At 39.1% G+C, this 27,164-nt stretch overlaps 1 protein-coding gene across 6 annotated transcripts in view; it reads left to right on the top strand.

Moving 5' to 3' along the window:
* Positions 1-27,164, top strand: part of ALS2 (alsin Rho guanine nucleotide exchange factor ALS2) — a 36,615-nt gene continuing 9,451 nt past the window's right edge. Inside the window, exons 1-24 of one of the 6 annotated variants that reach the window (XM_053947645.1) lie at positions 173-292; positions 3,253-3,527; positions 4,159-4,248; positions 6,171-6,325; positions 6,800-7,203; positions 7,291-7,716; positions 10,062-10,422; positions 11,282-11,450; positions 11,915-12,011; positions 12,415-12,492; positions 13,454-13,627; positions 14,794-14,965; positions 15,353-15,533; positions 17,215-17,280; positions 19,747-19,909; positions 20,695-20,826; positions 21,046-21,174; positions 21,487-21,557; positions 21,919-21,985; positions 22,272-22,474; positions 22,617-22,682; positions 24,097-24,195; positions 24,705-24,869; positions 27,036-27,147. In XM_053947645.1, the coding sequence (XP_053803620.1) occupies positions 4,229-4,248; positions 6,171-6,325; positions 6,800-7,203; positions 7,291-7,716; positions 10,062-10,422; positions 11,282-11,450; positions 11,915-12,011; positions 12,415-12,492; positions 13,454-13,627; positions 14,794-14,965; positions 15,353-15,533; positions 17,215-17,280; positions 19,747-19,909; positions 20,695-20,826; positions 21,046-21,174; positions 21,487-21,557; positions 21,919-21,985; positions 22,272-22,474; positions 22,617-22,682; positions 24,097-24,195; positions 24,705-24,869; positions 27,036-27,147 (3,510 nt within the window). In that variant the 5' untranslated portion in view covers positions 173-292; positions 3,253-3,527; positions 4,159-4,228. Of the gene's footprint in view, positions 20-171; positions 293-3,252; positions 3,528-4,158; positions 4,249-6,170; positions 6,326-6,799; positions 7,717-10,061; positions 10,423-11,281; positions 11,451-11,914; positions 12,012-12,414; positions 12,493-13,453; positions 13,628-14,793; positions 14,966-15,352; positions 15,534-17,214; positions 17,281-19,746; positions 19,910-20,694; positions 20,827-21,045; positions 21,175-21,486; positions 21,558-21,918; positions 21,986-22,271; positions 22,475-22,616; positions 22,683-24,096; positions 24,196-24,704; positions 24,870-27,035; positions 27,148-27,164 lie in introns of those variants that run through there. The other 5 variants (XM_053947641.1, XM_053947644.1, XM_053947643.1 and 2 more) reach the window with 5 other exon arrangements.

The raw sequence follows: 27,164 nt of genomic DNA, 5'->3' as shown, positions 1-27,164 counted from the left end.
GGCGGCGCCGCGGCAACAGGTGCGGGACGCGCGGGGCTGCGCGCGGGGCTGCGCGCGGGAAGGGGGAGCCGCGCCTGAGGGCGGCCGCGCTCCCCGCGCCTGCCGCACCTGCGCGGCGGGACGGGAGCGCCCGGCGGCACCGGCGACACGGGACAGGCCCTGCGCCGCCCCCGGCTGCGCCCTGGGACTTGGGGAGAGGCCGAAGAGCAGCTCTGACGGACCCCGAGTGTCCCGCTCTAGCCGTGCTGCGGTGGGCTGGTTCAGCAGAGATCTCGAGGTGTAGTTCTGTCAGGTCTGCAAGGTCCCCTCCCTCTGGGTGGAAAGAGACCCCCGAACTGTAACTGACATGCCCTTCATCTCCTTCCACTTGCGTTTAGAAGTGCTGTCCCTTTGCGTGCCTTGCTTGCTCGGGGGTTAATGCAGTTCGGCTTTTGGAGCGTATTGAGTGGTGGTACTGCTGCGGCTGCAGAATCCTGTACAGGTGACACAGTGTCCTGTCACTGTCACAGACCTCCTCTTCCAGAACGAAAATAGGGGAGCAACCGGAATGGTCGTAGATGATGTGTAGTTAATCACTGCTGTTGTAGGGCCGCAGCTTATGTAAACTAGCTGTACTTACCATTTTCAGTGTCTGCAGAGTGAACGGTCTTCAGATGGGAAAGCGCATGAGAATGTGCAAAATTAAGGTGTAATTTCAAAAGAAAAAGGGGCAGAAGGAGATTCAGAATTTTTTGTCTCTTTCGAGTGTGGTAAATTTTAAGTTAATTACATGCTGTAGCAGATAATTTTCACCTGTGTTGGTTTTTATTCCCTGACTTCTTTACTGCTTTATTTTGCCACTATCCTGCATTCACTGGAACTGGCATTAAAAGCTTCGCACCTTGCCCTCATGCAGAGGAATCGCTACCGTCTTTCAGTAGCCAGTTGTTTTGTTTTGTTCTGAGCAGGTCTCAGTCACACAATGTTAGAAGCAGTGGTTAGTGCTTCTTTAACTAGTCACACATTGTATATAAGCCACAGTTGTCAATAGTCAGTGATGTTGACAACTCTGTTTTGCACGAGGAAGCTTGGAGATCACCTCTTCAGAACCTGAGTAGCTAATTCTGTATGACAAACACACAGTCTTGGTCCTGCAAGTTATTGCTAAATGTGATGCAACAAATGTATTAAAAATGTGTTTGGAAATACGTAAGTAAACATGTATGAAAGCTATAGAAATATTTGCAGTGTTTATTGACTAGCAGGGAAATAAGCAGGTGAGGCGCATGGGAGTTCTAGCGTTTCTTAAAGCCGGGGGCACACTGGCTGTTGCTGTTCAGCAGTGAATGTAAGGTTACCTTCATACCTGTGGTGCTCACTTAAAATGGTCAGCAAAGAGCACAGTCCATGATAATGAGAGAAGTGTTTGCTCCAATTCATTCCCAACCATCGCAGTTGTTACGGTGTGGTAGCGTTTGATTTCTGGAGAATTAGCCTTTAATTTTGTAAGTGGAGAGTATGACATCAGTGTCATGCCAGTGACCATCTGTCTGTAGCACAAATCCATTTCATAATTGGCACTCCTTGCTGCTTTCCACTTGGAGTGTTGAAAGAAAAATGTAACAGTAAAAGTATGGACAGAGCAGTGAAGGTGCTCGTATCACTTCCATGCAAGAGTGTTGTTTTGTGCCTGGATGTTCACCTCCATGAATGCTAAATTTAGTAACAATTCTGATAATCTTAGTGGAAAGGAAACAACGTAGATGTAATGTGAGAATAAGCAAGGGAAATTACATGTTTCTGTTGGGAGGAAGAAACCTGTTACGATTACTTTACTTAGTTTGTAGCTGTGGCAAAGCAACTTGTATTTTGTGTTAGCTGTGAAATGGGAATAATGTTCTGCTGTCCTAGGAGTGAATAAGAGCTTGAACTGAACTTGAAAGTGATTGCAAAATGTCTTAAAGATGTCTCATCTCTGGAAAGAAAACAGTTTGACTCTCGTTTCCCTTTTAAGCATAAATGCTTGGTAATGCAACCTGAAGTGTGAGCTTCTGTAAAGAATATCTGTCACTGCCATCATACCATGCTCTTAGTTTCTAATTTGCCACTGTTGCAGCTTTCTTACTTAAGAATTATGTAAATAGTTTTTCAATTTGGCCTTGAAGGGAGATCGTGCAAAACAGCTAATCAAATGCCTGTCTTTAACTTTATTGTGATTGTCATGTAACCTTCTGATTGTAACAAAATCTTTTTTTTTTTGCAGTTCAGGCTCATGAAAATGAAAAAAATTCTTTGAATCCTTAAAAAAAGTCCATAAATTCTAGACGTCAAGAATTTTAACCCTCAGTTCCTTAACCTCAAGTAACTATGTGCAATGTAAATGGTATATTTGTTGATACCTCAGTTATTCTGTCAAAGTGTTTATTTTTTTGATTCAGTGATCCACTGAACAACTCCAACTGAGTTGTTTTGTTTGAAGCTAGAGTCCTTCACAAAGGAGAGGTGCTAGCATTTTCAGGAGAATGAATTGCAGGGTTAAGTGGTTTTGAGTAGGCTAAAGAAAACCCTAAATTTATTTGCTCTGAGCAAGAACACATCAGCAAGTTATGGTTCTAAAAATGTGCTTCCATTTTCCTTTGATGTTTCATCAACACCTCTGCTACTGAAGCATCGCATGACAGTTCCCTTATATTTGTGAGACTTCCTTTGTTAATATTTTAAAAGTTAACTTTTACAATTTTTTTCTCTTTTTTTTTTTTTTCTTTTGTAGTTGAGGAAGGAGAGGCTGTCTTGAAAGCATATCTTTCTGGTGACTAGTGTGTCTTTGTGTTCCTAGAAAGTATGCTCTGGTTTTTGGGTTTTTTTTAGAGAAGGGTGTATATGACTTACCACAATACCATGTTATCAAATCTTTATCTTTTTGAGGTCTGTTCTTTGCCAACTCTGAAGCCCAAATCACTCTTTTTAGGGTCCTTTATCTGAAAGACTGGAATTATTGTTTCTATATGTGAAGGTCTCCTTGGTAATTCATTATTCAGAGCAATCCAGTGAAAGTATTGGAGATTTTGTTAGTTATTTTAATTATTTATCAACATGATGATTACTGTTTCCAAGTGTGCACTGAAACATCTGTATGAGAGTTACAGGTCTGAATATGTTTTGTCTCTTTTATTCATGATTGGCTATATATATTTCTGTATCCAAAAGCTTCAGCCTACTTATTCTGGGTCTTAATTCTTATACTAACTAATTTGTTTTCTGATTTTGTTACAGTGTTTCAGTTTCAGACAGCAGTTTCAGACATCAACTGTAATAAAGCAACAGCTCTAAAGAATTTATATGTGAAACTTTGAATAAATGTGATTATACACATGTATTAATGCAACTAAAATCTGTAATACTTCATATCGTGAGGCAGTAGATCAAGAGAAATCACAGTTCTTTTAATACTAAAAGAAGCCAAACAGATCATAAGAAACAAAGATTAACTGTTTCTTTGTTTTATTCCAAGAAAAGTAATACAAAGTTATCTTCATGAGGATGGAAAGGTATGAGAGTAAACTTGAAAAATTCAAAATCTGAGAGGATGAAATTGTAGCTAGAGCAGCCACTTTTTTCCCCTTGCCTTCCATGGTTGTCTTTATCTCCATGCGCACTCTGCTAGCAGCTTGCATGAAGAAATGTTTTGGACTCTGCTTTCTGCATTTCTGCCCAGACAGAATTGCACCTGCTAATGGTGATGTGTGATTTGGTTCAGGAATTAAGTTACAAATTCAGCTCCTAATCATTTTCTGCTCATGCAATTCTGTTCACCTTAAATTTAGCTGAGTATTGAATTCTGTCTTATGACTAAAAATGAATCAATTTGGTGGTTTTTGAGTGGTGTAATGAGAATTGTATAGAGAGATTGATGTGAATTTCTGCCTTTGAACAAGGTTTTGTTCATTCTGTCCTGACAATAGACCCAGTGTGAGCTGAGTTGTTAGGATGAGTCTGGGTGTTTAGTTTCTGTCTGCCAGCTCAGTGTGAGTGAACTAAATATAAATACTTGAACCATCCTGGCAGTGTGGAAGTGTTTATTTATTGAATGCAGAAACTAGACTTTTGGAGGTTTTTTGGGTTTTGTTGTTATTGTTTTATGTTATTTGTGATTAAATAGCTGGTTTTTATGTTTTTCAGTTTGTGAAAATTATATTGTTCCTTTTGAAAGAGGAACAATTTGGTGGTGATGGAGTGCTGCCACTGACAGATGGACTCACAGGAAAGAAGGTGAGAATGAGCAGCTAGGTGAAACCACAGAGGCTCCCTGAAATAGGCCAGCTCATGATCATCCTGGAAAATGAAGTGATATCAGCATACTCTTTATGTAACTTGTACTAAAACTTGCACTAAAGGGAAGATTATTAACTGAGCTTCAGTTGTGTCTGGAACACTAAAGTTGCTAGAACAGCAACTTCTTTTTTAAGCTGATTGCTGTAATTTCTGGAGCCATAGCCACAGGCTACAAACTTGAAAGTAACATTCCCAAGTGAACAGTACATCCTGTCTGGTACCTGCACCTGTGAATTTTGATTCTGGATAAGTAGCCCTGCAGTAGACATTTCTTGCACTGAGATACTTGATAGAGGTCAGATGTTTTTGTCACAAATCCTGTTATGTGAATGTCCAAATTTGTTTTACACTGTTTTCTGAAGACCTGTTAAATGGATAAAAGCACAAATATTGGGCATTGAACTGATTTGATGTACAATATGTTGATGAAAACTCTCAGTATTATCATTTTGTGCTCTTTGGAGTGCTTTGCCTATCTGTGTAAAATCTGTATTTTTATCTTAGGTGAAATATCCTTATAGTGATACGAAATTTTTAAGCCTTTTTTTTTTCTTTATTTATACATTATTTGATTGGTTTCTTTTTAATTTACTTTTATTCTAAACACAAGTCCTATGTATTTGAAATGCAAGGTGGACTCTGCATTTTAAATCTGTTTGCTTTATGGAATAAACTATTTACTTGAATTTTACAAGAGTTCAGGACTGTCACCTTTTAAGTTTGGGGGTTTTTTTCTTTCCATTTTGTAGAAAAAGATATTTGGGATGGACACAGGAGCTAGGAGAGATAATTTGATTTCTTAGCTATTCTTAATTTGAATGTTTCAGAGGCAGATTGTGTAAAGATGTTCATCCTCTGCACCACAGTTAACAAAATACATAGTTTAACAAATCCATGGCCTGCAGGAATAGGGCTACTTGCATGTGTTTGCCTGCAGTGTGGTGTATCAGAATAGCTTTTTTATGGGTTTGGTGCAGGTTCCCAATACATTTTACTTCTTGTGCCTTGTCTTCGAGACAAAGACTGTAATTCTGTCAAAGCTTCCCTTGCCATCTTAATAGATTTAATTCCACAAGTTCACGTCAAGCTGCAAGAACTGATTTATGCAGGGAGTGAGTGACTTGGCTGTTGTCAAATTAGGAGCTAAACTTATTTTTTTCTTTCTGAGTGGATAACAGTCTAGTCTATATAAAATTCTAAGGAAACTTAATTTAAGTCTAGTCTTAATTTAAGCTAGTCTATATGGATGCTTAACATAACTTTTTGTATTTAAATCAAGGGATTCAGCAAATTGTTAAAACTGTGGGCTTGTCAAAATTCCGAAGAATTTCTTTGTGCTGTGTTGGAGAAGTTGCTGACTGAGCATTCAAACCACAGTGTGTAGAAGTTTGCATAGTTCCAGTCACTCCTGCAAGCCCTGATAATTGCACACTCTTTCAGGATATTTTTTTTTCATGGTTCAGTTGATTTGAATAACTGGCTCATTTGAATCTGAGACACTCATTAAGAATTTACAAAAAAAGAAAAAGCCCAAACAATCAAAACCTCATTTTTATCTCTAGAGGTAGAAATGAAAGTGTATAAAGGATGAGCTCTTACAAGTGTAATGTTTTAAACACTCTATTAATGGGAGCAATTGGTACGTGGAAAAGTACAAATGAGAAAAAAGCTTATGGTTTCAAACAAAAGACACTTGTTCATTTAAATAGCATTTATTTACAATTTGATAATACTAATTTAAATATGTTGGCTTGAAGGTAAAACTAATGTCTGAACTACCAAGCCTTTCCTACATAGGCATTACTGAACCATGGAAAACTTCATCCTGATTGTGTTCCAATTTCATCCAATCCTTGTAGCTCAGAAGAGGCAGAAGGAGCCAAAGAGAGAGGCCTGGTCTATGTTTGGAAGGCTGGTTCCTGCTCCGTGACTCCAGAAAGGCTTCCAGGCCTCAGTGGAAAGACAGTGTTACAGGCAGCCCTTGGAATCCATCATGGGTTACTTCTAACAGAAGGTAATAAGCATCTTAATTGTAATGATTTGGGGTAATAGCAATCTTCAGTTATTGTCAAGTTTTTTTTCTTTTAGAAGTGATACTAGATCTGTGTTTGGAAAGATGAGGACTGTACTTTGTGCTTTTCACACACATTTGTATGTCCTTAGTATGTTCTTAAATTAGAAAGGACCAATGAATACACTTAACTCACATGACTGGAATATAATTGATTTTTTAGCAGAAAAGCATTACTTATTTTAACAGTACATGCATGCATAGGGTAACACTAATTTGAGGTGTAGAACTTAACAGTGGCAATTACAGAGAGCAACCAGCAGTCTTCTTATATCAATAAGTATAGTTTTGCTGAGCCTGGACTAAGCTAGGAATTCATATCTATTTGTCTGAAGCAGTCTTCATATTTTTGCATTGGTTTAATAATTGGTTTTACACTCATACTAGGATTTGTTTTTCTTTTTTCTGCCCTCCCAGGTGGAGAGGTCTACAGTTTCGGAAAGCTGCCGTGGAGGTCACGACCTGAGGAATGTGTTAACAGTCCTGTCTTGGAAAATACTTTGCTTGGACATCGTATTATTACAGTGGCAGCCGGCAGCTTCCACAATGGTGCCGTGACAGAGAGCGGTGTGGTGTACATGTGGGGGGACAATTCTGCTGGCCAGTGCGCAGTTACTAATCAGCCGTGTGTGCCAGAGCCCCAGCTCGTCAGTATTTGTGATTCCGAAACCAGCCCTCTGCTATCAGTACGGATTTTGCAGCTGGCATGTGGAGAGGAACACACGCTGGCACTATCGCTGAGCAGAGAGATATGGGCCTGGGGGAGTGGCTGCCAGCTCGGCCTCATAACAACAACTTTCCCAGTGACAAAGCCACAGAAGGTAGAGCACCTGGCAGGACGTGTTGTGCTCCAGATTGCTTGTGGAGCCTACCACAGCCTGGCTCTGGTACAATGTCTCCCTGTGCAGGAAATGAAGCCTATCCCAGAGAGATGCAATCACTGCAGTCAGCCTCTCATTACCATGACAGACAAGGAAGATCATGTAATCATTTCAGATAGTCACTGCTGCCCACTGGGTGTAGCACTGTCTGATAACCAGCCAGAAAACCACGTTTTCTGTCCATCATCGGACACCCCCGGAGGCAAAAGTGTAACAGCTGGCCAAAGTGAAGACTTTCAGAAACCACTTGTGGAACAACATAGGCTTGTTGGTTTAGAATCTGAGAGACCAAGTGGCCTTTCCAGCAGCAATGGACGGGAAGATAGTGGAATTTCTAGTTCAGGAAATACTCTGTTCTCGGACAAAAAAGAAGTGAAAGAGTACTTAATTGGTTTGTCAGATAGCTCATTAAAGGAGAGCCTGAATAAAAACATCTGTACTGAGCCTGAACAGGTTAGTACCTAATCACTAATCACAGCTCATAATTTGCAGTAACTTCTCTTGCATATGTGACAACATTACTCTTTTTACAAATGAAAAACTTACTTTAATATAACTATGGTGTTTTTATAGTTTCCAAGTGGCTTTTTCACTGATGGTTCTCAACTTTTAAGTTGAAGATTTTTTTTGTCCTTCATTGTTGTTCATTTGTGAGCCTTCATTGTGGGCATCCTTGACAGTGCTTTAATCTCTTCTCATGCTCTGCAGTACCAGAACCACATAAGCCAATTTCCATGCTTTGTTTCCTGATGCATGGGTTTCAATTTGTATGGGGCAGAAGGATTCAGTGGATCTTACTGGTACTTTAAGGTAAAGGTTTAATTTCTGTACCTGGAACAAATCCCTCACAAATCCATCTAATTTCTCAATCAGTTAATAATTCTGGATTGCAAATTGCTAAAAGGTTTGATCAAAATGTTTCTAATGTTAATAATGTAGGGTGACACAAACTCATAAAAAGCAGTGGGAGATGTGTAAGTACTACTCTGTGTAGTGTGGAAAATGATTCAACAACACTGTTTTGATGCTATAGCAGAACAGTCAAGTACTCATCTCTTAGTAAGCATCAGAAAATGCTTGACGTGATGGTTCAAGAGCTGTTTGTGGCTCCCTGACAAAATAATTGTTTTCTGGTTTTTAGAGAGGAGAAAAGAAAAGGAAATGTAATTAGGAGTAAAGGGAAGAAGATAGAATCCAAAAGTTACTAGACAGAAAACTAATCCAGAATCTTGCAGTGCAGTCTGGCAGTCCTTACTTAACTACTGTCCTGTGAGGACCCCTACTGCTCTGTGGCCTAATTTGCAAAACTGACACTGGAATTCTGAAAATTTCTTTTGTAATTTAAAGTGTTGTGCAGTCATAAATTTATTTTTTTTTAGTAATTGCAGTAAAACATTCTCCATATTTATTCCTCTGGGAAATAAATTTCACAATACCTAAAAAATAGTTGATTTTTGTTACTGCCTCTGATGGCAACAAAACCCCCATAGTTTTAAAATCTGTCCAGTAACTTGGTGGTTCAGCAAGTTATACTTTCTTACTCTGAGGAAAACTTCCTTTATAGAAATGAATGTTGTGTAAATACATTTGCTCTTTCTTTTGCTTTTTGCTATTACAAATGCATTCTAGCAGTTGTGGGCTCTTCAGACTCTTGCAAGAACTCCAGCATTGAGAAATGACTGAAGCACATAGTTTCATGCTCCCTTTCTCAGTTCCTTGTTCCTGGCATATTTCCAGAGCACTGTTTTCCTTGCACAGTTTCAGGAATCAAGACTGGAATTGATTCACTGAATCTTCCACAATTGACATACAGGTGAAGAGCAGAGATAAGGTCTAATGTAGTGTTTCAGCATTAGTATTTCATTTTTCTTTGCTTTCCTACACAAATGAAATTTTCTTTCCTGTTTTGCTAGATTTGCCTTTTAGAAATAGGATGAAGTAAATAGAACCAATCCCAGTCCTTTAACCTAAGCTTTAAAGAAGTCAAAGATTGTTTTTAGTTTGGTGGAATAAAATGAGCTGTCGTACTTGTAATAATACCATTTTCCACTGTGTATTAGATGGAAAAATGGGACTTGGCTGTCTTTATTTTAATATTCAAACTATTTGTCAGAGGTTATTTTGGGCATTTTTTCTTATTTGGTGGGTCAGCTGATTGCTGTTACAGGTAATGGTGTGCTGGGCTAATAATTGCCTTCAGTCAGTTTGTCCCTAGTGTGACTTGATGATTACTGACTAAGCTTTGGATGGATACAACAATGGTGTAAGGGGACACAGCCCAGTCTGGTTTTAAGATAGGCCTTGCAAAATGAATCCATGAATTGCTGTTTACCTTTTACCATATTGAAAAGAGAACTTGTCTCTCTTAAAATGGAGCATGCTCACTGATGCACTTTCATTGGTGGCAAAGAAGTTGGTAATAAGTTTAAAATTATATCCCTTTTCATATTTGTGTGCAAAGATCCTTTTTTTGTTGGTATTTAAAAACCCCAGGCTTACAGTCTCTTATGGATGAGCTACAAGACAGGTGCAACAGACGAAGCCCAGTCCTTTTAGAAATGTTGCTTGGTGCTATCTTTAAAAAATCATTCTGAGCAATAGATGTACACCTAAGCATAAAAAACCTAGATAATTTATATTATATACAGTTATATATGTTTACTGTAAATTAGAGATGCGTTATAATAAACATTATATGGTGTTCAGTCTGGCCCATGGTTTGAATAATGAATGTGTATCGTCATCCTACTGTTCTGTGCTGTCTGCTCTGATAGTTTCCCATTTCTCCTTGGTTTTAGCCATCTCAAGAGAAACAGCTCAGTGCTTGCATCCCTGGCCCTCCAGGTAGCAGCACATCCACCCTGAACAGCCTGGTGGCCTCGTGTGCCTCAGCGGTTGGGGTGAGAGTTGCTGCCACCTATGAGGCTGGAGCCTTGTCCCTGAAGAAAGTCATGAACTTCTATGGCACATCTTCGAGTGAGCCAGGATCTCAGTCAGGCAGCAGGTCCCCGGGGCCCGAAGCTCTGAAGGACAGTCGAGAAGAGCAAGTCAGGCTGGAATCCATGCAGGGGAAGAAGAGTTCCAGTTTAGTAGATATTAGAGAAGAGGAATCTGAAGGAGGGAGTCGAAGGCTTTCCCTGCCTGGCTTGTTGTCACAAGGTAAACAAGCATGTTGGGGAAAAAACACAGAAAAACTTATAATAATGTGGAGGTTTATAAGTGAAAAAAAACCCCAAATATTTATTAAACACAAATCTAATGATCTCTCAAAGGTGTGTATGAATTCTAAATTATATCTTAGGGCCTGAAAGCAGTGGAGAGAGTGAAGACTAGCAGATACTTAATGCTAAGAAATCTAAAAACAGTGGGTTTACAAATGGTCTTTCTTGTTAAATTAAGGTAAAGCAAGCACATTGGAGGAGTCATATTGCCAAATGATCTTTCATGTTGGTTTTGTAGCAGATAAAAATCTGTGTGGTCTGTAATCTGCACTGCACTGAGCTGGTTTTGAGCCAGGGACCTATAAGTATTCCAGTTCCCACTGCTGAACTTCAACGTTAATGACTTTTTTCCCTCACAGATTTTAGTGCTGTTAATTGCTCTGAATGTGTATATGGTTTAGTTTTATACTGATCTTGGATTTGAGGGGAGGTTTAGGAAGTATTGAAGGCTTCTGTTGACTGCAAGGATATATTTTCTTTCAAAACACTTTAATGTATAGTTTGTTTTGGTTCATTTGTTTCATTATAACTGCATGATTCTCATATGTCTACTATACTTTAGCAGCTGGTAAAAACTACTTGACATCTACCTGGTTTTAGCACCTGTGTTCCTTCTTTGTACCCATAACCTATTGTCTTAGCTTTCTATTGCAACCTTTCTTCTCAAGCTTGAATTAAAACTGCTTCAAGAAGAGTTATCACTTGCTATTAAGTAGTGTTGTTACTGTGTAACACACACAGAGTGATACATTTACCAAAATGATCAGAAATTTTTCTCATTCTTGGCCTCTGCTCAGTTTCCCCAAGGCTCTTACGGAAGGTAGGACGGGCAAAAATGAGGACTGTGGCTCTGACTCCAACCTACAGTGGTGAAGCTGATGCTCTTTTGCCCTCTCTAAGAACAGAGGTGTGGACCTGGGGGAAGGGCAAAGAAGGACAGCTAGGGCATGGTGATGTTCTGCCAAGGTGAGATTTCTTTGAAAAATGTTTTTTTGTTCAGTCAATTGCTAGAAAATGTTGAGTATTGAACTATCTCAGTTTCTCAAATTTAAACATCTGCCATGCAGTGTCTGCTTGTTCTTTTGGGTGTTATGACCTAAGTTTCTCCAAGTACTGTGTTTTGTGCTGTATTGTTACTGGGCACCAATCAATTCCAATTTTACCCTTTGTAATCAGTAACAGTTTTGGTGATATTTTGACTTTGTCCAAATTGGGGTGAGGTCTGTCATGAACTTTTGCCCTTCCTGACCATTTTGACTAAGCTGATTTATTGCCAGAAGGTTCCATATATCTTTGTTTTTTCTAAATTGTTTTGGGGAAGGAAATAAAACTTTGAGTGTTTCTGCATTAACAGTACCTCTGATCATATTTTTTCTCTTTCCCACATTCTACTCCTCTTCCCTCACCTTATGGGTTCTGGGGATTGACAGGCTTCAGCCACTGTGTGTGAAAAGCCTTGATGGTAAGGAAGTGATTCACCTCTCTGCTGGCGGCCATCATTCCTTAGCACTCACTGCCAAATCCCAGGTATAAGTGATTGTTACCATTTATTGTTTCTCTGACATAATTAGCATGTTTGGTCTTTTCTAGTTTTTACTTTCTTTTGCTTCTAAACTTTTGTTCCCATTTGCAGGAGGCAGCATGGAATTAGCGTGGAATGTAAATTGTATTTCTGCCCAAGTTCTGCATGTACCATCAACATTATGTTTAAAAATTGCTGTGAGTTGATTTGGTGCATTCCATTTCTGAATGTGAGAAGACAATCTCAGAATGTAGGAAAGCAGTGAAAATTAAGGAAATGCTTCTCAGTACATGACTCCTATAGCCTTGACTTGTGCATTTTGCACGCTTGATGTGTTGTACTACCACAGTTCAGTATGTTTCTGTGTATATAAATGTACATTCTAATGTTCAGCACTGCTTCTTGCAGGTGTACTCCTGGGGCAGTAATATCTCTGGCCAGCTTGGCCACTTGAACTCCCCAACAACCGTCCCTCGTCTTGCAAAGGTACTTTGTTATCTGTGTGGTTCTTCTTTCAGTTCAGGGTCTCTTCTACAAGTGAATGAAGAGTAATTTCTGAGAAGGGCCTGTTCATGGATCTATGTGCTATTTAATAATAGAGCCCTTGATTGTCTTTGGCTTATGCTGTGAAATGATCTTTAGATGAGCTTGTGAAAATCTACCCTAGAAATCATTTACACCGACTTCCTCTGGTTTTTGACCACAGTGAAGTTCCAGAACTGAGAAATATGACTGGTTGTATCTTCCTATCAGATTTCACTTTTACATTATGCTTGGTTTCTCTGATATTGATGTTGTAATGTTGAAACTTTTGAATACTTCAGAACTCTGTTTTTATTCTAAGCAGTTGTTTCTAGTGTTTTTAGCTTGGCTGGAACACGGCCACATTTGTTGTTCGTTTCCTTATTTCCGGAGCTTTGCAGAATTTTGGCAGTGGTTTTTTTTTTTTTTTTTTGAACTTTTCACCACATTGAGTGAATAGCAAAATAACAATTTTTGGGTTAGACCACAGACTTTCCCATGTTTTCTAGTGCTTATCTTAATGGAAAGCTAGCTACATAATTTTCCTGCTTAGGTCTTATACAAATTAATGTACAGCAGATTAACTGTCTCCCAAGCTTATATAGATTTCCCAGTTAAATGTAGAGGGGAGAATAGTGTTCCAACTTTAATCAAACTCACTTGATGCCTATTTAAAAATAAAACTGATTGGTAACTGAAAGGCAAAAAAATCAGCCATTAGAAAGAAAACTGGAAAGAGTTTTTAGTATATGTGCAAGGAGTTTATTTGTTATGAGACACTGAAGTTGAAAAATTGACTGGTCATTGCAATAGTTTGTCTTGGCAGGTGTATTATGTACATGTGTGACTAGAAGAGTTATGTACTTTTCTCTCCTTCCAGCTTTGGGTGATGATTTTTAATGTCTTCCTTCCTCCTGAATTTTAGGTGTGCGGTGATGGTATTTGGACTACAGCAGCAGGACTAGATTATTCTCTCTTCTTAGCAGATGAGAAAGACTTCCAACCTGGATTATATTACTGTGGCCAGGAGACAACAGAAAATAATTTGAATGAAAATAGCTGTACTAAGAGTCCAGTTTTGTTAGTAGCTTGTAGTAAGGTGAGTGTTATTTCCTTTAAGTCAGTACAGATCATACTGGTGCTCTTAGGAAACAGCATGGTGCTGATGGCTTGATGAGCTTTAAGGGTGTCAAGCCCCATGGTTGGTTCCTAGTAGTCAAATGAGGAGCACATTGGGTGGGGGGCAGAGAGGAGGTTGAGTTAGTATTGTTCTCTCCCCTGCCTGTTTCTTGGCCTTCCCTTCTGTTTGAGGGACAAGGAGGTGTTTCTAGTGTCCATTTCCTTCCACCTGTGCATGCTGCAGAAATGCACTCTTTTATTGTGCTCTGCTTCATCAGTCTTTGTGTTCAGTCTTCAGTGCTATTGCTCTTCACTTTCTTGTCTCTCGGCTGGCTGAGGCCACTGGCTACTCTGTTCTGTTACTCCATTCTGATATTCTGCCTCTTGTTTGTGACTGGGCAGAAGGTCCCTGTGAGTTCTGCACCTTCTACTTCCCTACCCTTCCTTTTCACATGAGTGCAAAGGGGGATGTGCATTTGATGTTAATGGGAGACAGAAGGTGCCCCTACAGCTTCATGAAGCTGAATCTTACATGTGCCATGAGGTAGCAGTGTGAACTCTGCATGGCCTCTTCCAGTTTGTATGTGGTTTCAGACCAACATGAGTTTAAGGTGACAAAAAGGAAATAGTGAGGACAGAGTGTCTCTGCCTTAGCTCCTCTGGGTATCACTGCTATTTCCCTAAATTGAGCAGAAAAGCTGTTCGGGAAGTGTTTTGAGGAGGAGCAGAGATTTAGACACTGGGTCTATGTCTGTGCATGTAGACAGACACACACCTGTATGCCTTCTGTAAGATTGTTGCTAGCCATTCCCTTCTCTTCAAGGGTCACTGGTAGACTCTTGCATATAAGAATTGGTTGCCTGTTGAACAACTTTGGCTCAGTGTTTCAAATGAATCCTCTATTTAGCAATTAAGAAAATAAATGTAGAGGAAAATGAAAAGCAGTGGCTATGAATGTATCTTCAACATTTGTCATTCTTGTATTAAGTACTGAATAAGTTGTTTGTCACTGAAGGTAATTTATGCTTACTATCACTTAGTGCTCTTCAAAATATGCTTTATTTCCATTACTCTATTTTTAAATTGGAGTGTAAAAAGAAAAACATTAAAGCTGCTGTTTTTTCTTTTCTCTTTTTCATCTTTCAGATAGGGTACATAAGCAATGTGATAGCTGGTGGTGACAACTGTCTGGCCTTAGTTGACAAAAATGTAATGGGATATATTGCCAGTTTGCATGAGTTGGCTGCTACTGAGAGAAGGTTTTATTTCAAACTGAGCGAGATCAAATCTCAGGTTCTTAGACCTCTTTTAGGTTTAGGTAAGACCTTCTTTTAATATTTTCCTTTATTTTGCTTCCCCTACCACAACAAATTTCTGTTATGCAAAATTTAAACCTAATAATATATTTTCAAGATAAAACTAAGCTCTTGCTTTCTCCCCTGTTTAGATGAAGAGGTAAAAGACAGTTGCATTTTGACAGTGTTCATTCTGTTAATATTTGCACTTTCCTAATGGTTTCACCTGAAATACCTTCATTATTTGAGCTGTATTTAGTCTAAAACTATCGAATTTCTGATTCTGGATAATGTAGCCATGAGGTGAAAGTGCTGATTAAACACCTAAACAGCACCCTGTTGAGATTTTCTCTGTTAATGGGTGCTGTTCATTCATAAGGTAAGCTAAATTGCTTTCTGGTCTGTTTCAGATAATTTGGGCAATGCAAATACAATCCAGTTGTTGCAGGAAATGGCAAGCAGGTTCAGCAAGCTGTGCTATCTCATTGGTCAACATGGAGCTTCTTTAAGTAGCTTTCTTCATGGAGTAAAAGAAGCCAGGAGCTTGGCCATCCTGAAGCATTCCAGTCTCTTTTTGGATAGTTATACTGAGCAAGTATCCAATTCCCTCTCATCTTGAGTCTCTGCAGGCTTAATCTACTGACTGCAACAAGCCCTGAGTTAAGGGAAAGTAGGTCATAAGGAAAGCTATGTAACTGTTGCATTGTTGTGATTTAGAAACGTGTGAAGAGTTTTACACAAATGGATTCATTTTGTAGTGAGAAGCATTTCCAAGTCTTCACTAGCAGAGCACATGGACATCATCACCTTCCTTTGTGTAAAACTTTGGGTACAGATTCTTCCTTGGTTGCTGCCTATAAGCCTAAATATTCATCACTTATGAAGGATCTTGTAGTATAATGTGGTAAGACTTACCATTGCTAGAATACTAATTAAAGCTACCTTTGGGGGTTTATTGAGGTTACAAAATGCTTTTTTAATAGTCATTAACTAAAGATTGTCTTCCAGACGAAAATTCTTCTGTCCTCATACCTGCTGAACAGCTGGCATTACTCCTGTCACCCAAAAGCTGGAGCTACTTTAGTAGCCAGAATTAAGTCTGGATTTTCCTAGTTATTTTTATTGACTTAAAGCATTTGGGAGAGAAGATCTATGCAGTCAACCTGTTTTCTGTCTTTCCCATCAGTAACTTCTAGTTTCTGGACAATTTTATTTAAATGTGATGGAAGTCTCATCATACTTACAGTTTTTTTGTGACAAATAATGGCTTAATAGGAAGTTTAAAAGTGTCTTATCTGAATTATCTGGTTACCAGATTTCTGAAAATATCTAAGGAAACAAAATTTTGAGATTATCAACTTCAGTTGTTACACAGTAGTTGTTATGCAGTAGCAGTTTGAATGGACAACTAGTTGCACTTTTTTTGAACACAGGCAAAACTAGTAACATTTTTGCTAGGTCAGTGACAAACTTATGCTGTATCACCCTAAAAGAAGCTTCCATCTCTGTTTATCATATAGATTGTTCATAATTCTAAATATGTATTTTCTGATTTTCTTACTTAGTCTTCAACTTGAATTTTTCTTGTAACCTGGATTTTCAAAATTGGTTCTCATTACTCAGAATAGAAGGTTTTAATTTTTTCTTCCTCAAAGACTGAAATACCTAATCTCTATTCTCACTATTGCTTGTCTTCTGCCCTTCCCCTTTGCTCCCTACTGCTTACATGTTTTTATGTGTATGGCATTAGAACCTCAGCGTTACACCATGAACACCTTTCAAGGATCAGTCAGGCAACACAAGTATAATCTATTAAATGGGCTAAGCAGAGACCTCTTCCCTTGGAGAAACGTGGTTTTGTTGTTGTTTTTTTTTTTTTTTTTTTTTTTTAGTGGTGATGGGGAGAAGTCATAGAATGTTGAATAGCAGGAAAAGAGAAAATTCCTCTTTTGAAATTCCCATCTTGACTATAATTAGAAGCTAGTAGTACTAAATGGTTGAAATAGGTTGAAGGTTGAAATAGGTTGAAATAAAATTAAACCCTCTGCATTGTGCTAATGGCAGTAGAAATGTGCAGTAATGCATGTTCAGTGCTGCATGTGGAAGGTGAATGCCAAGTGTTCAGTAACACTGAGTGTTGCTCAAGTACTGTATAACTTGTGTGGTAAATGATATTACAGATGTCATCATAAACTCTTGGACATTTCAACAGTTGCTGCTTTCTGGGATGTTTTCATTTTGTAATTGAAGATCTTTTTCTTCCCTATATTAGGTATTGTACTTCAGTAACAAACTTCCTTGTAATGGGAGGATTTATGCTCCTTGCAAAGCCAGCAATGTAAGCAAACCTTTACCATTTTTTGGACATTTTTATCAGTTAGCAAAGAACTGTAAAGAATGGAGAGTGTATGTGTGTAGTAATGACCATGCACAGACTTGCTCTCAGCATACTTGAGTACACTAATTCCTTTTCCTTCAGATAAAAAGTTACCTTCTCTTCACTGTGATAAAAATTTAGTTTAAAATGCTGCTGAGTTGAGTTAGTTCATCTTGAAGGTGGAGAATGGAGGAAAAAAGGCTTGTTATTGGAAACTCCTTCAAAGAAACATAGAGTTCAGATAGTGATGTTTGAGAACTTCAGATAAATGAGGTTAAATGTTCATCATTATTCAGTGTTAGTGTTTATTCTTTCAAATGTTGCTCTTAAGAAAATACCAAAGAGAATTAGCTACAGTAGATAAGGTGAATTAATTTTATTTGAATTCTTTAAGTTTATGGAAGTGCTTTAAAATGATGCAAAAATAATATTTCTACATGTGCATCTTCTCTACCTCTCAAGGTTTCTTTGCTCTATTTCATGCACAGATTCTGTAAATGTGAGGAAGGAATTGTATTTTAAGGCCTGAGACAGTACAGTTGAGGTTTCTAGATCCTAAAGCTTTTTTCTCATTTCTATAGAATTTTTGTCTGGGAAATAAAGTAATGACACTGGGTCTCTCACCCTAGTGCTTTGAAGTTGTTGTACTGAGGGTAATTTTTAATTTGTCTGTGGAATTGCTGCCTTTCCTTCACAAATTCTGCAATTGGGAGTAATTCAGTTAACATTTATGGAGCGCTTTGAATGCAGTGTAAATTATGGTACTGGAAGTTCTTGGAAATGCAGGTACCTAGGACAAAGAACATTCTATTCTACCCTCTGAGATCAGTGACAAAGTCTAAATGCAGAATCACCCTGCTGAGACACACTGAGAAGCTTTTTTCAATGGTCAGGATTTTTAGGGTGACTTATAGGAAATCTTAGTTCAAGTATAAGCTTGTTTGTAATTGATACTGAAATCACCCAATGCTGAATTCATCACTTCAGTTGTCACTGCTGGGTGTCACAGCTTCTCCTACTGCAACCAGAGTCTCATTAGGTAAATAACACTTCAGGGAAGAGATGTCATGCAAGTTTTGTCCTGCTTCTTGCAGAGGAAAGTTAAGAATATCTTTGCTGGTAATGATGAATTTCCCCCACTCCTTCCCTGAGGGGTACTGTCTTAAATGAATGGTTAATGGTGTCAGCCCATCTTTTATGGATGTTCTGCAGCATGAATGCATTAGACGTAGTCCTGACTTTCAAAAACGTGCCAGCTTCAATGGAAGTCTCCATAGCTGGCAGGTTTTTGAGCCTGTCCTCTAAAAGAGTAGACAAGCTGTAGTGAGTGTTGTCTGTTATTGTTTGATGCTTTTTAACAGAGGAACTTCCATGTGAGGATCTCAAAATTAAAAATAGCAAGCTGTCCAGAGGCATAAATTTAAAATTAGGAGAAACAGTCTTCTTTCTGAAGAAGACTTTTTTCCTAAGGCTTGTTCAGTAACAGAGTTCTTAAATACCACTAGCAAACCTGGACAAGGTACAGTATTTTGTGCGAGATGGCATCTCACTAAATGTGTAGCATTCTTAGGGAGTCTGCTGTGAACACTGATGTGTTTTGCTGTCCCTGGGACCTCCTTTCTTAGCCTCACCTGATTCTTGCAACTTGTGGTTTAAATGTTTCCCAGCTGGATGTGTTTCAGTGCACCTGTCCTATGTGCCAGCACCGATGAGCACACACCTACGGCGAAGGAGAGGAAAAAATAGGTGTGCTTTCCTTTTAATGAGGAAATCCTGGGTTTGTGTGCTAATGTACTGTCTTCAGAATCATTTCCCTCTTCTTCTCTGAACTAGATTAGTTCTCCCTCTTGGAAATCAGACTGAGAATTGAACAGATTTCCTGCCTTTCTCTGAGGATGTATTTTTTATAGTTAGGGAACGGACTGCTCAGTTGCCTTGAACAACTGCAAGGGGAAGAAATTATTTCAGTATATTTAGGGAAGTGCACTAGAGCAAAGTTAAGGTTCTTTCAGGCCTTCTTGCATGAATCAAGAGTGTTAGAAACTTACTGCTCTAAAAGCAATGGGGATGTTTTCCACCTGTTTGTTCTTTACTAATCAAGTGGTAAAGAGGAAAAAGGCAATTGGTTACACTCCAAGTGAGCAACATTGTCAACTTCCTTCAGCCAGTATGATTACTGAGCATATGAAATTACAAGTAAAAAACAAGTTTGTGTTGCAGTTTTAGCTACATGTCTTTACTGCTGTACTTCCTCAAACTACATTGTGAATAGATGAATAAGCAGCATGCATTTGCCCTTACAATTTTTATTGGTTTATGATAATCCAAAAAGGGGCGATCTGGGCTCATTTACATAAGACATCACTAATGTCTTAATGTCTTCTTTCTTCTCTCGTGCCTCTGTTTCCCAATGGTCCCATCATTTAGAGACTTCTTGAGTAAAAACCAGGAGCTGTTACAGAAACTGTCTGAGAAGAATGAGGAAAACCTCCAGCTAGTAGAAGTTTTGAATGCTCTGTTTTTCATGCCATTTGGACGACTTCATAATTATGCCAGAACTTTGCTAAAGCTTGCCACATGTTTTGAAGTGGTAGGATGGTTTTTCTATCTATAATGCAATAAATAAACACATGAAACTTATAGCTTGGAAGTAACTGTGTGAAATAAATGCCAGGTAATTAAAACTAGTTTATTCCTCAGAGGAGCTACTTCGAACTTGTGTTTGCTGCAGGGAAGATCTTGTAGATTTATTTGCATAATCTTACACCACCTGCACAGATCATGTGACAGGTAGAAACTTGTTATTCTACCAGAGCTTGTTTGTGTGCCTGAGTGCTTAATTGGAAATATATTGTTTTGATGTTTGCCTGTTGCTTTTCAGTTTCATCTGGCATCATTGCAGCTACTCTTGGCTGTAATACTCTACAAAAAACACTACATATATATTAGGTGGACTTTTACCACCCATTTAGAGGTGTATAATTACTTTGTTTTGAAATAAAAGATTACTAAACAGGCACAGTAACTGCTTGTACATTTAGCCCAATATTGTAATTAGTGATTTAGAGTATTGTTCCTGCAATTATGAGCACTACTTCTGGGATAGCTTGTTAAGCTGCAAGAAAGACGATCATGTAATTGTGTATTAATCATTCTCCTTGTAACATTCAGGGACCTTCTTGTGATTTTTAAAAACTATCAGGACACTAACAGAACATGTGACCAAGAAAATAATTCTATCTCTTCTGCTTATTACCCAGACCAACTGTCATGCACTGATTTAATAAAATGAGCACTTGTATTGCAGCTTGGTTGGTGGTGTTGGTACAGGAGTTCAGCAGCGCCCTCAGCTATGTCTTACCTTGTGCCCTGCAGGCATCTCCAGAATACCAGAAGCTGCAGGATTCTAGTTCATGTTACGAGAACCTTGCTGTCCATCTTAGCAGAAAAATGAAAGAAGCAGAATACACCCTTGGCTTCTGGAAGACCTTTCCTGGGAAAATGACGGTATGGTGATGATTGCTAGTCCATTAGCAGCTTGAATCTCTTTCTCTTACTGCCTGTGTCTATTACTGATGCTGCTGTCCCAGTTGCACTTCCTGTTTTTTCCAGCTGGTGTTACTTCAGAAAGGTTGGGCTTTTACTGTGAAAGACTAAAGCACCGACCTTAAGTCACAGTCAGTGAGGAGTGGGATTGTGTCGTTTTGCTTTTGACCCCACCTGCAGGACTCCTTGCGGAAGCCGGAGCGGCGTTTGATCTGTGAGAGCAGCAATCGGGGCTTGTCGCTGCAGCACGCGGGAAGGTTTTCTGTGAACTGGTTCATCCTCTTCAATGATGCTCTGGTACATGCTCAGGTGAGCCAGCTTGCAGCCAGGAACAAAACCTTTTCTCTTCTTCAAACAACATTACGTATTTTTCATATAGTGAAGTTTTTCCAGTGTAAAAATAAATCTAAAATTATGTGTCTTTTTAACATTTCATTGCATTGCCCTGTGGCTGGCATGGTTTTTGCTGGCTGTTCCTTGAAGCAAAGTGGTAGGAAGAGTCCCTAATGCTCAGTTTTTCCCTAGTTCTCAAACAAAGGGAAAAAATAAAACATTTGGAAAAAAATGGGGCCAGGTTAATGGGTCAATAATTGGTGATGTTTCCCTTCTCCTTTCCTACAGTTCTCAACACACCATATCTTTCCCTTGTCCACACTGTGGGTAGAAGCTCTTTCAGAAGAAGCTGGTAATGTGTGAGTATTCTTGCTTGTGATGCTGAAATAGTCTGATCTTTTGGGAGAGAAGATGAGCATTTTGTAACCAATTATTGTGAACTTGGAGTGGAAAGCAGTGATTGCAGCCATGTCTACCCTTTTTTCTTGTTTCAGAAAATGTATTTCTGTTTCTTAAAGTTGTGTAAACATCAGAAAGAATATGGTGGTTGAGAGGGAAGCAAGTCTTCTTTGCTGCTGCTTCTTTTTATTGTTAACTTAAAGGGAGTGCTAGCTGGGGTAGAAGAGAAGAGGGGAAGAGAAAATACAATGTCAGTGCTCTAAGAAACCTTGGGGTTTCAGGATGGAATTTCACAGATTAAAATACTTTTCCCCTGTGTAGGAATGGGTTGAAGATTACAACACCCGAAGAACAATTTGTTCTTGTTTCTTCAACACCACAGGAGAAGGTGGGCATTTCTACAAATTTGACATGGCTTCAGTGATACAAATGAGGCTTTTTCCCCTACTGTGAAACCAAACTGGGAGAAGGATTGCCTGCGTATTCCCCAGTAATTAAATCTTTCTGCAGCTAAGTGTGCAGACTGGCTGTACATGGTGCCCGAGTGTAGCAGTGTTACAGTGCACAGCACTGTACTGAGCAGTGCCAGCAACATGATTGTGCTTGCTGTAAAGGTGAGAGTTGGTGCAAAGACAGCTGTTGGCTAAATTCTGTCGTGAACCACTTTGTTTCAGACCAAGTGGCTGAGGGCAATAAGCCAAGCAGTGGATCAGGCCCTTAGAGGGACTTCTGACATGATTCTGTATGGAGCTGGTGGGAATGTGCCAAGACAGGAACCTCCTATTTCTCGCAGCGCCAAATACACCTTCTACAAGGACCCTCGATTCAAGGATGCTGTTTATGATGGGAGGTGGCTTTCAGGAAAACCCCATGGAAGGTAAAAGCATTGGAATGGAGCTGTTGAAACCAAAATTAAGTGGTTGCTGTAACAATAAGTAGGCTTACTCACAGAAGGTATTTGTAAGGTGCAAAGCGAACTGCTTATCTTACTTATCTGCACGGGTTTGTATTTTTTCCAGAGGGATCCTAAAATGGGCAGATGGACGAATGTACTCCGGGACTTTCCGGACTGGGTTGGAGGATGGGTAAGGTATTCTAACTACTTCTGGAGCCAGGCAAGAAATACTTTTTGTTGTAGGAGAAAACAACAAAACCTTTTTAATTAAAGGTTTTACAGTGAATCTTACTGACCTGTCTTACAACATAGTGATGTATCTTCTCTAGTGCTTTCTTTGCTATATTTCTGGTAGAGTAAAGGTTTAGTAATTTAGCCAAGAGACAAAATCTTGAATTGAGACTTCAGGGTTTGGATGAAAACTAATGAGAGTATGTAATCTTGATGATGAAGGTAACTAGTGCAGAGGAGACTGAAAGTAGGCTGAATGGAAGGTCTGGACATTATCATGTTATCTGGTGAAACAAATAAAACCACTTGAAAATAACTTAATGTATTACACAGCTTTGAATTAATCTGTGGACTTCATTGCTAAGAATCTGCTTAAAGCACTGTTGAGGCTGAGATATTAACTTATTTCCAAAGGCATTTTTATATGCATCTTGTGAGGAGACATATGTGAGCAGACATATTGGGCAGGATAAAAATATGTGAAGAGCCCTACTGGCTTCAAGATATATTTTCGAAATATTTGGTTGGAGGGGAAATTTAAATGGGGTCTGACTGCAGACAGCTTTTTAAAATTCCTCTTGGCTATTGGTATAATGTCTTTGGTCATTTGGTGTATTGGTATAATGACTTTGGTCATTTGTAACTAAGTGTAACTAATCCTGAAGATTTTAGGGTTGTTGGAGATGGAAATACTGCAAACAAGTCCCAGCCAGAAAGAAATGGATTAGTATTTAGCTGTAATTGCTGAAATTATCAAATGTGTATACTTGTATTTCAGCATGCATGTTATAGTCTCAATAGTTAACAGCAGTGTCATGTTGGGTGGACATGGTCTGAGGAGAAGCATCAGAACTGGATTTTGATCTCCTCAGGAGATTAAAATCAATAAATATAGTTGTGTATCTCATTCTTTTCAGGCATACTGAAATTGTGAATAATTCCTTGTCACTGAGCATAATTGGAAGCTAGCATATTTTGAAAAAATCTTTTCTGTAGCAATACATGCCCTCAGCTTTCCCTGGAATAGAGTGTACTTGAATTATCAAGAGCTGAAGAAAATAATAAAGGTAGAAGCAGTCTTATGATTTGAAAAGACTCATGGCGTGAGAAAAATGCTGTAGTGTGGCTGTGAGAGCAGTATTTCAACATGTCACAATCAAACAGGAGAATGCAGTATGGACTACATTGACCATCTAGTGATGCTGCAAATCTTGCTTTCTGTTATAAAAACTATCATCTGTGAGTGCTGTAGTTAAAGATGCACAAAAATGAGAGAGAGCATTCTGACTTTAGAATGGCTCCATGATGTGTATCTGCTCTGTTAATGAAATGTATTGGTGTTACAGCTGCTTGTTCCATCTCTGCACTGGCAGGTATGGTGAATACAGAGTGCCTAACAAAGCACTGAATAAAGAGGACCATTATGTGGGATACTGGAAGGAAGGCAAAATGTGTGGGCATGGAGTGTACAGGTAACTTGTGGCACTTGTGTTGCTGTCACTGCATGGCTGCAGGAGAGCAGGGCTGATGCTCTGACCAAGCTTCTGTGTGTAGCTTTCTTACATTGCAGACTTGTGGTTGTAGTTAGTGTTCTGCTTTGCTCACAATGCAACTTGTACAGTGGTCGGTTATTAATGTCTGCTCTGATGTTGCTGCTACCTTGCAATAAGAGAGGATTCTTTATTTTGAGAGATAAATATCAACTCCAATGGCCTTGCTTGTTGGGCAGAGAGTGGCTTTAAAACAATAAAACATCCAAAGACTTATATTAAAGGATCGCTTTTATCTCAAACATACTTAAACTGTAGTTGCTGTTTGGTGCGGTTGTAATGCAATTCCTAGAAGGAAAAAGAGAGGGTTTATCTGTATGGGGGAAGCACCAAGCAAAACAAAATCAATCAAAAACTCCAAAACCAACCCCTCAACAGAGCAGTAGATGAGACTCTTACTTGTTCCTGTGTTGTTGTTGCTGCTGTTCCAGCTATGCTACCGGTGAGGTGTATGAAGGGTGTTTTCAGGATAACATGCGGCATGGGCACGGGCTGCTGCGCAGTGGGAAGCTGACCTCTTCTTCTCCCAGTATGTTTATTGGACAGTGGATAATGGATAAGAAGAGTGGTTATGGAGTTTTTGATGATATCACAAGGTAATGCTTCCACAAATCCTTAAAACTCGGGTATGACATGAAATTGCAAAAAGAGTAGGAAAGCATTTGATTTGTGAGTACCAGTAATAGCGCATGTCTTTTTTTTTTTTTTTTTTTTCTTCTTTATTGCTGGGCTTTCTGGGTTGATGGTATAAAGAAATGAGTCTAGGAACTGCTTTTTGGTGCTGATTCTGGAGTGAATGGTGGAGGGATTGCACTGTTTTTTTTCTGTCTTGTTTTCTGTCATACTCCTGCCTGAAAACTAGCTCTGAGTATGGTGTCTTATTGAGGCGTTGTGTTGTGCATGTGCTGGAAGTATTAAGAAGTCATGTGAGGAGTATTCTTTCATCTCAGGTCTATGAGACTGGGTTGTTCAATGGCAGATAATGGTGCTCATTAATTTCAACTCATGCTCAGGTTTTCCATTGGCTTATTCTGCCAATGAAGTGAAGGGAAGATGCTTCCTCTCAGGGCAGATTACTGAAGTGATGGTCTCAGAGACAGATTTGCACTAAATATGTGCAGTAAATGAGCCCTGAGCACACATCAATATAATCTTTCAGTCACCAATTTAATGGGGTTTTTTTCTGGAAAGAGCTTTTGGTGAATGCCCAAGGAACTGTTGTTGGTTTAATTGAATACTCACTTAAAAAGCCAAGCAGGCAAAAGTCTAGGATGTAAAGGGGAGATGTTTTTCTGAAACAGAGCTGTTGTAACATCTCTAGGTACTTCCTCATGTCAGTTTTGCACCTAGTCTTGCTCAGAGGCAGTTGGTTGTTCTTACACTGTAGTGCCAAGATGTGTCTGCATACTTTCTTTAGTCATTTATTTTCCTAGGATGAATAGATACCAGCTTTTCTTGCAAATCCTCTCACTTCCAGAATTTGTAAATGCAGTGTTAGTTCATGGTGAAGGAGGAGGGTGGCATTTGCTTTTCACTCTAGCACTACTCAAACATGAGTGAGCTGCCTTGATGTAGTTTTGCTTCTGGTCTCAAGGAGGTAATCTGTGTATCTTTGTGTCCTCAGGATTTGTTTTCTGCATTTATTCTGCAGCCCAGACAAAAAAGGAATAGCTGCAGACACTATTGCCTGCTGTCATTTTTGCAAAACAGTTGTTTGAACAAGTGTGACTTTGCGTTTCCATCCCAGTAGCTGAGCATACAGAATCTCTCTCCAAGGGGCTTCACCCAGCAGAGGCCTCTGTAGTTGGCAGGATGAATCATCAGACAAGCTTCCTGCCACCTTATGGGGCCAGTCAGCTGGGAGAGACCCCTGAGCTTAGTTTAATGCTTGGGCTTACTCTCTTTACTATAAACATAGTTTTTCCTGCGTACATTTCAAGGAAAATGCTTGGGAACAAGCAGAATTGTATCAAATCAGTCACTAGTTTCCCTCTAAAAGCAGAAAAAAGGCCTTCAGAAGTTAATTTTTTATTAATTGCATGGGGGATATGTCACATTCTCTTTAAGAACATCCGGAAAAATAGGTTGTTTGGAAATATTTGGGACTTGCACTAAGTTTCAAACAACTCTAGTCTGATACCTGTGTGCTTATATAAAGAAAAAATGGTTTTTTAAATAATCTGAAAGAGGCTGATGTTTATTTGTAAGCAATCTTTAACTGTGTAATAAATTTTTTGATATCATGACCTTTGTTAGGCTGTTATACAGAAACTTTGTACAATATTATGTGCTTCTTCACAATATTTGCATTCTTAATATTTCAAAAACATCATGTATGACTTTCTAGGTCACCCTCCTATTCTCCAAGAAGAACAGCTTGGTTTCTTTTGATTTTTTTATTCTCTAGTTTGAGTCATCAGACTTTAGGTAGAAGAAATAAAAACTTTGGCAAAACAAACCGCTCAGGTTCCTTGGGGCATGCATTGGGCTTAACAGGGCTTTCAGCACTGTTTCAGCTCATCAGCTTGCTTGGATATGACCAATTTGAAATGTGAATTGGGAAAGAAAGTTCACTCTAATTTATTTGTATGAAAAAGAGTTTGTATTTCCGGGGGCTGGTGAACCTAAACTGACAGACCCAAAGCAAGTGCTCTATGACTCTCTTCTGATGATTTCTGTACTGGTCAATGTGGCTGTAAAGCCAAAGAAGGACTAGAGATGTACTATTTAGGCTCTGTTTTTCCCACTTCGTTTTTCTTCAGAGGAGAAAAGTATATGGGAATGTGGCAAGATGATCTTTGCCAAGGCAATGGTGTTGTGGTTACTCAGTTTGGACTGTATTACGAAGGAGCCTTCAGCACCAACAAAATGATGGTGAGTTGGACACCGGA

The sequence above is a fragment of the Vidua chalybeata genome, chromosome 7 (genome assembly GCF_026979565.1).
Source record: "Vidua chalybeata isolate OUT-0048 chromosome 7, bVidCha1 merged haplotype, whole genome shotgun sequence".
Taxonomy (NCBI): domain Eukaryota; kingdom Metazoa; phylum Chordata; class Aves; order Passeriformes; family Viduidae; genus Vidua; species Vidua chalybeata.
Note: the sequence above shows the minus strand (reverse complement) of the source record. Positions and strands in the feature narration are given on the sequence as shown.